Source organism: Callospermophilus lateralis, chromosome 5 (genome assembly GCF_048772815.1).
Source record: "Callospermophilus lateralis isolate mCalLat2 chromosome 5, mCalLat2.hap1, whole genome shotgun sequence".
NCBI classification, from domain to species: Eukaryota; Metazoa; Chordata; class Mammalia; order Rodentia; family Sciuridae; genus Callospermophilus; species Callospermophilus lateralis.
The window spans coordinates 146,885,510-146,898,273 of record NC_135309.1 but is presented as its reverse complement, the minus strand read 5'-3'; the positions used below and the strand labels follow the sequence as shown (position 1 = coordinate 146,898,273).

The 12,764-nt window shown below is 35.6% G+C and overlaps 1 protein-coding gene across 1 annotated transcript in view; it reads left to right on the top strand.

The window, feature by feature from the left end:
* The window catches only part of Cplane1 (ciliogenesis and planar polarity effector complex subunit 1), a 133,526-nt gene that overhangs the window by 93,781 nt on the left and 26,981 nt on the right, over positions 1 to 12,764 (top strand). The window contains exons 48-53 of the mRNA XM_076857385.2: positions 3,066 to 3,230; positions 6,005 to 6,035; positions 6,580 to 6,711; positions 9,658 to 9,823; positions 11,348 to 11,406; positions 11,833 to 12,000. Of these exons, the coding sequence (XP_076713500.2) occupies positions 3,066 to 3,230; positions 6,005 to 6,035; positions 6,580 to 6,711; positions 9,658 to 9,823; positions 11,348 to 11,406; positions 11,833 to 12,000 (721 nt within the window). The remainder of the gene's footprint in view (positions 1 to 3,065; positions 3,231 to 6,004; positions 6,036 to 6,579; positions 6,712 to 9,657; positions 9,824 to 11,347; positions 11,407 to 11,832; positions 12,001 to 12,764) is intronic.

Sequence of the window (12,764 nt, the reverse complement as noted above, 5' to 3'; positions counted from 1 at the left end):
TTGCATCTGTTGTCCAGGCTGTACTCAAATTCCTGAGCTCAAATGATCCTTCCACCTCAGTCTTCCAAGGAGCTGGGACTATAGGCATGCACCACTGTGCTGGGTTAAAGAGCCTTTTTCCTTTATTGTTTTCTTTCCTTTCTTGCTTTTTATTGGATTAAGTTATCACATTCTTCTCCCTCCATTACTTCAGAAATTATACTTTTGATTTCTATTCTTTTAGTAATTGTTTCATATTGAGTTAAAAATTAAAGTAAATGTATCTACTTCCCAAGCAATATAAAGACTTATGAGCCTTTAACATGATTTGTTCCCTTGATATACTCTGATACTGTTTTTTAAATAACTTAAATCTATACTGGTTTTAAACCCTCTCATTTGGTCCCGCTTGTCTATTTAGTCAGTGCTTCTTTAGGAGTTTTTGAACATGTCAGTTTTTTTGCCCACAAGTACTTGTTTAAAACTTTTCTTAATTTAAATAATGTAAATATGTAAAAATAAGATACAAGTTTTGGGGATGTGGCTCAAGCTGTAGCGCGCTCGCCTGGCATGCGTGCGGCCCGGGTTCGATCCTCAGCACCACATACAAACGAAGATGTTGTGTCCACCAAAAACTAAAAAATAAAAAAAAATTAAAAAAAAAAAAGATACAAGTTTTATGAAATAACATGCCAGATGCACTTGGGCATTTTCTATTCTCTGCTTTGCCCACAGCTGCTTCTTGCATCTACTTTAAGAATTCCATTTCCTTCTTCTTTCCTTTGTTATTTCATCTATAGTCTGTGAGTGGTAAATTCTCAGTCTTTGAAAATAACTTTAATTTTACTGTAATTTTTTTTGTGGTAACTTATAACCGAGTTACAGAATTCTGGGATTCTAACTTTAGAATTTCCCTTAGCATTTGTTTGTTTGTTTGTTTGTTTTGTGTGTGTGCTTTAATTTTTTAAATTTGTTTTAATTCGTTATACGTGACAGTAGAATGCAGTTTGATACATTATATGTAATGGAGTGTAATTTCTCATTCTTCTGGTGGTACATGATGTACAGTCCCACCAGTTGTACAGTTACATATGCATACAGGATGATAATGTCTGATTTATTTTCCTATCTTTCCTAACCCTAACCCTCTCCCCTCCCTTCACTCCCCTCTACTCTAAATAGTTACTCTAAAGTAACTATTCTTCCCTAGCTCCCCAACATTATGAATTAGTATGGAGAGGCTGCCAGCACCTCGCCAGGGGGTCCTTTTTCCTGCCAAGGAGAGGGTATAAGCCACTGGAGAAAATAAGTCAGAATAAGTGAAGAACAAAAGACACAGAGTCAAAGAGAGTTTTGAAGCAGAGCACCTGATAGATCCAGCCCATACAGGAGCTGGAGCTGGACAATTAGAAAATGGCTCCCGTGGTTTATTTAAGGGGGTACATCAAAGATATGGATAAGGTTTCAGGGGTGGAGTCTTGCTTCCTGATGTCTTATAGTCAGCAGGTTGATTGGCATCTTGGTAGGTCACACCCATCTCTGAGAGGCTTTGTGGCTGCAGCAGGTCCCCCCATCTCTGGTGCTCTGTGGGACCAGGCAGAGCTGAACAGAAATTCACATATATTTGGGCAATCTTATCCTGTGGGATTGCCAGGGGAAGTTCCCAAATACCAGGTGTTCCTATGAGAGGCTACAATGCTGGTGTAGCCCACACATAACCCATGGATGACTCTGGAAAAATTAGCATCCATATATCAGAGATATTTGGTTTCTATTTTTTGGAGACTGGCTTATTTCGCTTAGGATGATATTCTCCAGCTCCATCCATTTACTGACAAATGCCGTAATTTCATTCTTCTTTAAGGCTGAGGAGTATTCCATGTGTGCATATCACAGTTTTTTAATCCATTCATCTGTAGATGATGTACATATTCTATGTTTCTATGCTTTCTTAAATGTAATTATTCTTCATATGAGATGCCCTAGGGCATCTCGGTTGCTTCCATAGTTTAGCTATTGTGAATTGAGCTGGCACTGTAATATGCTTATTTTAAGTCCTTTTGGTATTATCCCATTATATACTGACATTCCTAATGGCTGAATTTACACTACCTATGTGTTGTCAGTCTAACTGCTGTTCATTTATCTCTGATTGCTTTAAAAATTTCTATTTATTTTGTTTTTTTGATACAGCATGTCTAGATGTGTATTTCATTTTATTTATCTTCAATTTTCATCCATTATCTTTGGGGTATTGCTTCCACTCCATTATTTTACTCTGTCTTCTAAAAACACTATTAGAACAATGGAGACCAACAGAGAATAGAAAGGCAATAGAGAGGGAGAGAGAAGGGGAGGGCTTGAGGGAATGTAATCTATCAAATTATGATATGTCCATGTACTAATATGCTGCAGTAAATCCCACTTTTATATATATATATATATATATATATATAAAATATACTAATCAAAATAATAGTAGAAAGGAGATCAGTAAAGTAGAGCAGGCAGGAAGTGGGGAGGGAAAGAGGAGGGATTAGGTTAAAAGATTGACCAAATTATGTTATGTACATGTATGCTTATGACAGAGTGAATCCCACTATTATGCATAATTATAATACACCAATAAACAAATACAGGTATGTTGGACCTTCTCATTCTCTTTCTATTTTTTAAAGCACTCTCATGATTTCTGCCTCTTCATCTCATGGTGATTTCCTCAGATTTATCTTCTAGTTTGCTAAATCTCTCCTCTGCTGTGTCATCATTGCTTTTTCACCTATTCATTATGATTTTAATTCTTGTCGCTTCATTTTTAATATCTATAATTTCTATTTCTTTTTTGAATCTATCTTTTCCTTTATTGTGGTTTCTATGCTTTCTTAAATGTAATTATTCTTCATATGAGAAAATTCTCATTTTAGATTTCATATTAAATTAGTTCATTATACAGTAGAAAGTGATCTGAATAATACATTGCAAATGTCCAGTATATTTGTGTTGTCCTTTGGAAGTGTTATTGTTATATTTTTTCCATGTGTTTTTTTCCTCCTACCATTTTAATTGTAACACATATTCTGGATTAGTGAATTTCCTGACTCATATGGATGAAGAAGATAAAAGTGACAAAGATGAGACTTCAGAAGCTGCATTTTCGGTAATGGAAAATCATTCTAGTCCGAAAACTTGTGTGTTCCTTTCTGCTGATTCAGCTGTCAGTCTTTCCAGTGACCAGAATACTCCTTCACCTGGTAATGTTCTTCACTTTTTTCATTTATGCACACTTTTATTTTCTATTATGTTTCTGAACTGTATACTGGGAATATAGTCATGAAGGATTTGTGAAGTCATTTTGTAATATTTATTTTTGGGAGAAGGAAGTTAAAATTTGTGCTACTCACATGAAGAACTTCATAAGATATGCTTCAACTGTGTATTATACTTCTGTGAATGTATTCATGCTAAATATATAACAATTGGAATTACTGTTGTTCTTACAAAAGTCGAGAAAACTGCCAGTTGTCAGAACTTGAGTTTTAACTGAGAACAAAATAGTGTTTGTCATTTCTGGGGCCTCTTATCATGTGCCAGACACTGCTGTTTTGTATGCTTGGATGCTGAGTTAAGCCTATGAAGTAGATTTTATATTCTCCCCATTTTATAGTTTAGGACATTGAGGCTTAGAAAGATTTAGTGCTACTTTTTGCTCCATTTCATTTGGAGGTTGTAATTAAATTAAAAGTATTATTTTTTAGAACAAACAAATACATTTTGTCCTATAAATAATAAGACATAGTATTTACCATACAACCCACATAAAGATGGAAAAATTAAATATTTTTCTCTATTATTAAATGTATGGTTATAAACTTACTTAGGAAGAAATCATATTATTATTTTTTAATAAAGTAAAGAATTTAGATGTCCTAATGGGTATTTCCTCCAAAGTTGTCATCTGGCATTATTGATCAAAAAATAGTATAGATTTCCTCTTTTGCAGCTAGCTAACTTCCATTTCTTAGCACATTCTTCTGAGTATTTTTAGTAGCAAATATTTTTGGTAACAGCCATTAGATATTTAGAGGCACTTTGTGGTAAGTGAAGTAAGTTATCGTCTGAGTATCTCCATTTGGAATCAAAAATAAAGAATTACAATTACCAAGGAATAAAGCTGATTTTGTTTAGTATCAGTCAATCACTTTGGGATTGAAGGCAGTCCCAAAGGAATAATTCCAAAAATAGTTTGAAAATGAAGTAAGGATAGAATACCCATATGTAGTTACTTTTAAAGGTATTCATTTGAATATAATACTTTTTTGCTCTTCTATACTCTTTTTCTTTCACAATAACTGATTTTTCTTAACTCATTTGAGGATGATCTTTGTCAGGGATCAGCAGCCCTCAGTTCTGTGATGTGAGACAATTAATCTTTAAACATGAGGCTGTTCAGTTAAGTTGTGCTCATTACCAAAGTGCTTTGGAGTCCTGCAAAGGCGCGTTCTCTTTTTGTAGCAATGATTACAAAGAACTAAACTTTCCCAGCTTGGCAAGGTTTGTCAAGTTTGTAGCTGCTGTGGCTGAGAGCTTGTGGTCACTGGTTACTAACGGAAGGAAGAGCAACTTGTTACCTATGTTTGTTAACTAAAACTTCAGCCTTTAACCTGAGAGGTTACCATCTTGACTAAGATCTCACTTTCCTCATCCAGCCGGTTGGTGGAGGGAATCCTTCAAGCTCTGTTCATGAGTAGATCTGCAGGGGCCACTCAAACACCGATAGAAAGTATCTCTTGGCTAGGTGTGATGGTGCCTGTCTGTAATCCCAGTGACTCCGGAGGCCAAGGCAAGAGATCGCAAGGTTTGAGGTCAACCTCAGTGAGACCCTGTGTCAAAGGAAAAAATAAAAAAGGAAGAGGATGAGGCTTAGTGGTAGAGTGCCCTTGGGTTCAGTACCCAGTATAGCAGGGGGAAATGTTTCTTTAATGGAACTTTTTCTTTTACATTTATAGGAAGTATTTCCCTCTTAGCTAAATTTAATGAATTGCTATTAAGAACTCACAAGTGCCCAGAACCTGAAAACAAAGATAAAAGAATTGGAGATTAATAAATAGAACAATATGTGCTCAAGAAAGCAAAATTCTTTCATATTAAAATTATGATTCATGGGCTGGGGCTGTAACTCAGTGGCACGGTGCTTGCCTAGCGTGTGTGAGGCACTGGGTTCATTCCTTAGCACCGCATAAAAATAAATAAAGGCATCTGTCCATCTACAGCTATCCCCAAAACAAACAAACAAACATGACTAAGGAGGCTAAGGCAGGAAGATTACAAGTTCAAAGACCAGCCTGGACAATTTAGGAAGACCATGTCTCAAAAATAAAAAAGGGCTGGAAATAAAGCTCAGTGGTTGAGTACCCTTGGGTTCAGGCCCTAGAACCCCACCATACACACATTAAAAAAACAACAAACACACAAACAAAAAAACCCCATGTGGATGCCTAAGTTTGAGGAGAAGTTTAGTTACTCTTAGTCTAATAAAATCTTTTGGGGCGTGTGGGGGTGGGAGGGGGCGGGTAACCAGGGATTGAACCCAGAGGCACTTAACCACGAAGCCACATCCCTATCCCTTTTTTATATTTTATTTAGAGACAGGGTCTCACTGAGTAGTTTAGGGCCTTGGCAAATTTCCTAGGCTGGCTTTGAACTCTTCATTTTGCCTCAGCCTCATGAGCCACTGGGATTACAGGTGTGTGCCATTTCGAAGAACTCTAATAAAATCTTAACAAGGAAAGTTTTTTGAGATGAGATGTCAGAACATTTTCCCTATATTAACTTAATTATATTTCAGATTAAACATGTAGAAGGTTAAACAGATTAAATGTTTTGCATTAGAGATACTTAGTTTATATTGGGCAAGGCTTAAAAATCATTCTTTGGATCCTATTCTTCCAAGTAAATATCTTCTGGGTTTAAATTAGATATTTTCCAATATGTGTAACTTTTATTAATGTTTCCTTTTTTTTTTTAGGTGTGAATAACAGTGATGAGTTATTTGAAAGGTAAATATTTTAAGAAGTAGTTCATTGTTTTACTTAAAATTTGAGTATGAATATGTGTCCTGGAAATTTTATTGTCCTTTGAATGTGAACTTATATATTATACATCTTTTTGAAGTTTAATGAAATATAATAAATTTCTATTGGGATTGGAATGTTCTGAGAAACTGAGAAATGTTGTTACATCCCTTGCTTTTTCAACACAGGTAATTACAATACAATAGGCTACATTTGCTACATTTTCTTTTACTCAGTATGTATTAAATTTGAACAGACAAGACCCATAGAGGTTTTCTGTTGGGCCCAAAGTTTTTTTTTTGTTTTGTTTTGTTTTGTTTTAAGAGTACCTACAAAGTCATCAGTTGTTGATGAATTGGTGTTTGTGGGAGACACTAGAATTATAGAAATAGAAGGAAAAGTAGACATATCATTTTGTGTCTGTTTATGCTCTTGAATGGCATAGTTTTTTATATTTGTTTTTTCCTAATGTAATTAATTTGTAAATGCTTAAATGTTTCTGTTTGTCAAATTTCATTTGCAATTGAAGTATTTCAGTAGATCCACTCCAGATGGCTGGATTGACTGACATTGCAGACATTATCAATGATCTTATAACTAGAGGCGGAGTTTCCAGTACAGAGCTTGGTTTAACAGAACAACAAGCAAGGAGTATCTCCAGGTAATCTGGACTCACTAAGAGTCCTTTTTGTGGTTATTTTGGTGCTGCGAATGGACCACTGGGTTCTGGCATGCTAAGCTGGCATTTAGCTGCTAAAGAATTACTTTTTAACCCATTCAAAGTGTTTCTGATTTAGGAATGTAAATAGTTTGCCATATTTCAATGTAATTTTTATTAAACAAATTTGAAGTTTAGGAGTTTTTCTACCTAAATAATTTTTGTGATGTATGCCATTCCTCCATGTTCCCCAAAGTGTACTTTGTACTTAACTAACAGAGCACATCTATATCTGGAGAGTTTTTCTCAGGTCTAATCACTGTAAGTACAACATAGAATGAATGCTGTTTCTTATTAAAAGTAATTAATGGTTTACTTCATGGCATTTTATCCAAAATACTAACCCTTAGGTTACTTTTGCAGTAGCCTTTCTACAGAACATTAGGTTAAAATACTTTTCCATGCAACTCTTCCTCAATGGAATAAAGGCTCGCTCACCTTTATTTTCCTTTATACCCCTTAGTTGCTTCATAGAAAACAGTCAACCTTATCTGTTTTAGATATAATTCCACTTATTACTTCAGTGAAAATATAGTGTGTTATCATCAAACTTATAAGACTATTAAAAGAAAACAGCACAATAAATAAAAAAATAAGAAAGAAGGGCTGGGGTTGTGGTTCAGTGGTAGAGTACTCACCTAGCATGTGTGAGGCCCTGGGTTCCATTCTCAGCACCACATAAAGATAAATAAATAAAGGTATTCTGTCCATCTATAACTTAAAATTATTTAGAAAAAAAGAGATTATTTTTGTTTACATAATTTATCTACTATATTATTACCTTATATCAAGACCGTGTTAGACCCTAACTTCCTAAACTAATGGATTTAGTTAACTCTAGTAGTTCTTTTTTTTTTCTAAAATTATATAAAAATAATATTTGGTTTCTACTCTTGAAAGGATATAAATGTAGGATCAAGTTCTGTCAGTGTGCTATGGGAGCTCAGGGAAAAAAAGTCAGTCAAAAAGCAGAGTCACCAGTTTTGGAATTTGATTCGTATCTCAGGATTAATAGAAATTGTATTCTGCTAATGACTGGTAACTGTAAGACAGGATATTACAGACAGACAATATGCAAAGATATGATGGTCAACAAAGGGCAAGGACTCAGATGTAGCTAGAGTTTGTTCATTGGAAGGGAGTGGGAGTAGCTTGTGTGGGGACAGAAGCACTAAGCTGGGTTGACTATTGGCAGCAGAGCTCAGCAGCAGGTTATCATCAGCTAGACCTGGGAGCCAGATGGATGACTTACTTCCAGAGTCCAGAGATGAGGTGAATCAAAGTGGAGAGTGTAGGTCACAGGGTAAACACACACTGGAGGCTGTCAGGAGGTAAGGATGATAGGTTTTCTTACATGACTGATGATAATTTCTTTAGCAAATTGGAAAATGTAGTTTTGGTTGTAAAGTTCCAGGATAACATTCATTCGATAATATTAACTGTAAGTCCTCTGACGGATGCCAAGGTGGGATTTAGATAAGGAAGAGCTTTGTTTGGAAAATGCCTGTGAAGGAAAAGAAAAGGGAGCCATTAAATGTGGGGACCAGCTATCAGACTGCAGTGCAGATGTAGATCTGCTCTGAAGTTGAGGGTTCCCAAGATCACCCTTAGGGTCAGCATTTTGTTAGGAGAGCTCACAGTGTTTAGTCATATTTGTGGCCATAAATATGAAATATAAAATATGTATTTTCAACGAGAAGGTTGAAAGCAAAGTCAGCAAAGGGAAAAGGTACATTAGGTAAATTCCAGGGGAAACCAGGCACAGGCTTCCCAGAATCCTCTCCCAGTGGAGTCACAAAGGACATAACATAATTCCTCAAGCAACAGGTTGTGACAACACATGTGAGATGTTGTCTACTAGCAATTGATTAGACTCAGTGCCTAGGATTTTATTGGGAATCCTTCCTGGCACATCCCAAGAACCAAACTCATTAAGCAAGTGTTCAGAATAAACCACATTGCCTGTATCTGTGACCCAGCTTCCATCTAGTATGGTGTCTTTTTCACACACTACCATCTATCCCCTGTTTTCTCAGACCACCCAAAGTACAACTTACGTTAGTTCAGATCCTCCAAGAAGCAGAAGCCAAGATGGGATTGATGGATAAGAGATTTGTTTTGGGAGATGTTTGTGAGAAAAGATGGCAGGAAAGAGAATTAAGGAGATAGGGTTTCAGAATGCCAGCGCCATTTTAAGAATATTTCAGCTAGATCAGTGTTAGGGCCTCAAACCATGTCACCCATGGAGTCACCCATATTTCAGAAATGTACCAGCCAGTACATTCCTGCCATACTTAGTCATTAACTCAGCCAGATTATGAGATGTGTGGCATGGACCTGAAGATGGGAGTAGATCCAGAAGAGCAGGAGCTTGGAACTTACCTGTGTGTGTAAGTTTTAGAAGTGGTTGATTTGCCAGAGTTCATTCTACTGTCATGTATAACTAAAAAGAACAAATGAAAAAAATTAGAAAGTACAAAAAAAAAAAAAAGAAGTGGTTGAGATGGTCCAGGAACTGAATGGTAGATAAGGAAGTCCAAAACAGAACCTTTAAGGCATCAATATTGAAGTGGTGAGCAGAGATGAAAGGAGGCTATGTAGTGTTTTGAGTAAGAAAAAACCCAGGTAAGACAGTTTAAAGAGGGAAAAGCTGTTTAAATATAACATTTAAAGCAAGTGTTACAGAGAATTGTTGGTGAACTTTCTGAGACCATTTTCTCTGGAGTTGTGGGAATGAGACTGGAACAAGTTGATTAGAGACCATAAGTGTACATTACTTTCAAGACACGGCAATGTCTTTTCAAACGAATACTACTACTAAGTTGTGGTAGTTCTTACCTACACAACAAATTTAAAAGCCAATGATGCCTTGCTCATTAAATTTCACAGGATTCAGCATTCTTCTGGCAGATGTCCACAAAGAACTGAGAAGGAGAGAAGAGAGATTCGAGCCTGGATGAAAAGAAAACGAAAAGAAAGAATGGCAGAGTACTTAAATCAGCTGGCAGAAAAGAGAGGGCAAGAACATGATCCCTTCTGTGCCAGAAGCAATCCAGTAAGTCTGCAGTATCAAGGGTAATGGAATTATTATACAATGTCTATATTTTTTTCTGGCAAATATTCAAAAAAAATTAGCATAATTAAGATTCTTTTTTTATTGAGCAGATGAAAAGTCAACATTTTACTTATGCCAGGAAAAGCTGAGAAATTACATTAGCAAAGTATAGCAGGATATTGTGCAAACTATATTCTGTTGATCTATATTAAATATTCTTTTTCCCTCAAGTTAATTATGACTTTAATATTTTAAACAAATGAGGAGGTTGAGTGATTGTGTATCTTTTTCATTGAGAGTGAGTAGCAGTTAAATAATGGATATATGTGTGTTAAAGCCATTTTTAAACTTGTTTTCTGCAAAGAATAAAATTATGATCTAATCATGTACCAGCAGAGCAGTCATCTGTGTGTGTGTTTTAAATGCCTTTAAACTGTTAGCATTTATTTACTGAGCCCTGAAATAGGGGCATCCCCATGTTCAGGTCAGGAATAGTTTTTCTTCAGAAGGTAAAACAAAGTAGTGTTTGATCCCAGAAGCTTGGGAGGCTGAAACAGGAGGATCACAAATTCAAAGCAATTTAGCACAATCCTAAGCAACTCAGTGAGACACTGTCTCTAAATAAAATATTAAAAAGGGCTGGGATGTGGCTCATTGGTTAAGTGCCATTGGGTTCAATCCCTGCTACCAAGCAAAAAAAAGTAGTGTTTGATAACCACATTATTGTGAAAATCACATTTAGATTATAGTTAGATTACAGTTTATCCCTTACTTTGCTATTTGAAATAAAACATGATAGCACTTCATTTTTAAAGCATTATTAACAAATCATGTAAGTTTATTTTCCAGATAAGGTTGCCCCATTTAAACTCCATATGATGTAAAAGTAGGTGAACTATTATTTAAAGAATGTATTTTACTTACCTGTCTTATTTTTCTCTTCTTTTTCCTCTTCCTCTTATTCTTATTCCATGGACCTTGGACCTTGCACATGTTAAAGCAAGCACTCTCCCACTGAGCTCCATCCTAGTCTTACAATAATAATTCTTCATGTTCTGGAATTATATATATATATTTGACATTTGTCTCAGTTTGCCTTCTGACGTATAATTTTGAAAAATTTATAAATTATAGCAAACTCATTACAGTAGGCTTTTGATAAATATTTGACAATATTAAAATGATTTTAAATGAGTGTCTCTTTCTGCTTTTTCAACCAAGCTATTGGTGAAATTAATCACCAGACTGAAGATGAAGTTAAAGTGTCTATATCCCTAAAATGTTCTTTTCTTCCACCTTAAGTGCAGCTGTAGGATGTCCTCTGTCGAAAAAATATAACTAGTAAAATACATTTTGCATTCCATTTAATTATATGATATTTTAATTTAACATTTTTATGTTTTGCTTTAGGATAGAAAGTTTTATCAAATATGGCCGCATTTTGTACTATTTTCTAAATAGAATTATGTCTAATGGTTTTTTTGGACTGAACAATAATGAATTAACTGAATATTTCTTATGCAGTTTTACATGACTTCAAAGGAAATCAGGCTGAGACAAAAGATGAAGCATGAGAAAGATAGGTAAGCTTGGAAGCTATAGCCTGAGCATTTTCTGGTAGATAATCCTTAGGAATTTATTTTCATAATTGTCTTCTTGTCAATAAACAGAAAATTGTGGGAGATATCATTGTAAAGAAAATAATTAGACTCAGCATCCTTTTTAGAAATTTGCTTTCAAATATTATTGGCACCATATAGTTTTTATGACTTTCATTTCTGTTGTATTCTCTCTCCCAACTAGATATGTATGTGTATTTGGGAAATACCCTCAAGACCATAACTACAAATGTCTTTAATAATATACTCTACTTCCTAATGGTTTTCAGAAATCTGATGATTAGAAGGATTTGAAAAGTACTAAGAAAAGCAAAAGTACTGTGTTCCCTCTGAAAATAAGAACTAAAAGTGACTTTTTAAATAAATGGTGTTTAATTCTTTATCTAAAAGGTTGCTGCTCTCTGACCACTATAGTCGGCGAATCACACAAGCATACAGTCTGATGAATGAACTGTTATCAGAATCAGTACAACTGCCAGTAACTGCACAGAAACCATCTCCTAACAAACCCAGCACTGCTTGGCATTCTGGACACCAGTGCTGCCCTTCTCCAAGGAGGTAAGACACAATTCACCATATTATTTGGAAAAATAACATTGGACCTAGTTAAAAAAAAAAAAACACAAGTATCACTTTTTGTGATTGAAGCTCAGTGTATTTGCATCTACCCTGCTTAGAATTATGATGATAAAGTAAAGAACAAAATAGCTCCTTAATTATGAGGTCTTTATAAATGTATAGAATCACAAGGAAAAAGACAAAAATGGCATTCAGTTTCTAACTAAGCTGTAACAAAGCACTTTTTAGTTTCTGTTAAGATTTGTTTCTCTAATTTGACTCCTAATTACTATCTCCCTGTTTCTCTACCTGTCATCTTCACTCTGGCAGGAACAGCCAGCTCCCATCAGCTTGCTACTTCTCCTCCTGCTGCCCTCTCTGCCCTTCCAAGTTATGTTCATCTGATTGTGTATTTCACCTTAATCACAAACAGTAGGTTTGGGTATAAGTCGTTAAGCAGAAATTAATTGAAAGTGCTAATGTACCCAAGTATAAAATTTCTCGTATATGGCTAACAAACATGCAAAGTTATATCTGTTGGTAATCCATGTGGTAGACATGAATTGGCAGCACTGTGTTGTTAAAAATTACCACCTTTAGTGAGCGGGAGCACGTATACCTTAGGCTTTGGGGAGGGACACATGCACCAATCACCTGAGGGACTGATATGTGAGCAGGCAGTGCCACCCCCCTCTTCCCCCCGACCAGCTTTCCTCCCAGTACACAACACACTGTCTCAGGGAACCCAGCCTGCGCCTTCTCCA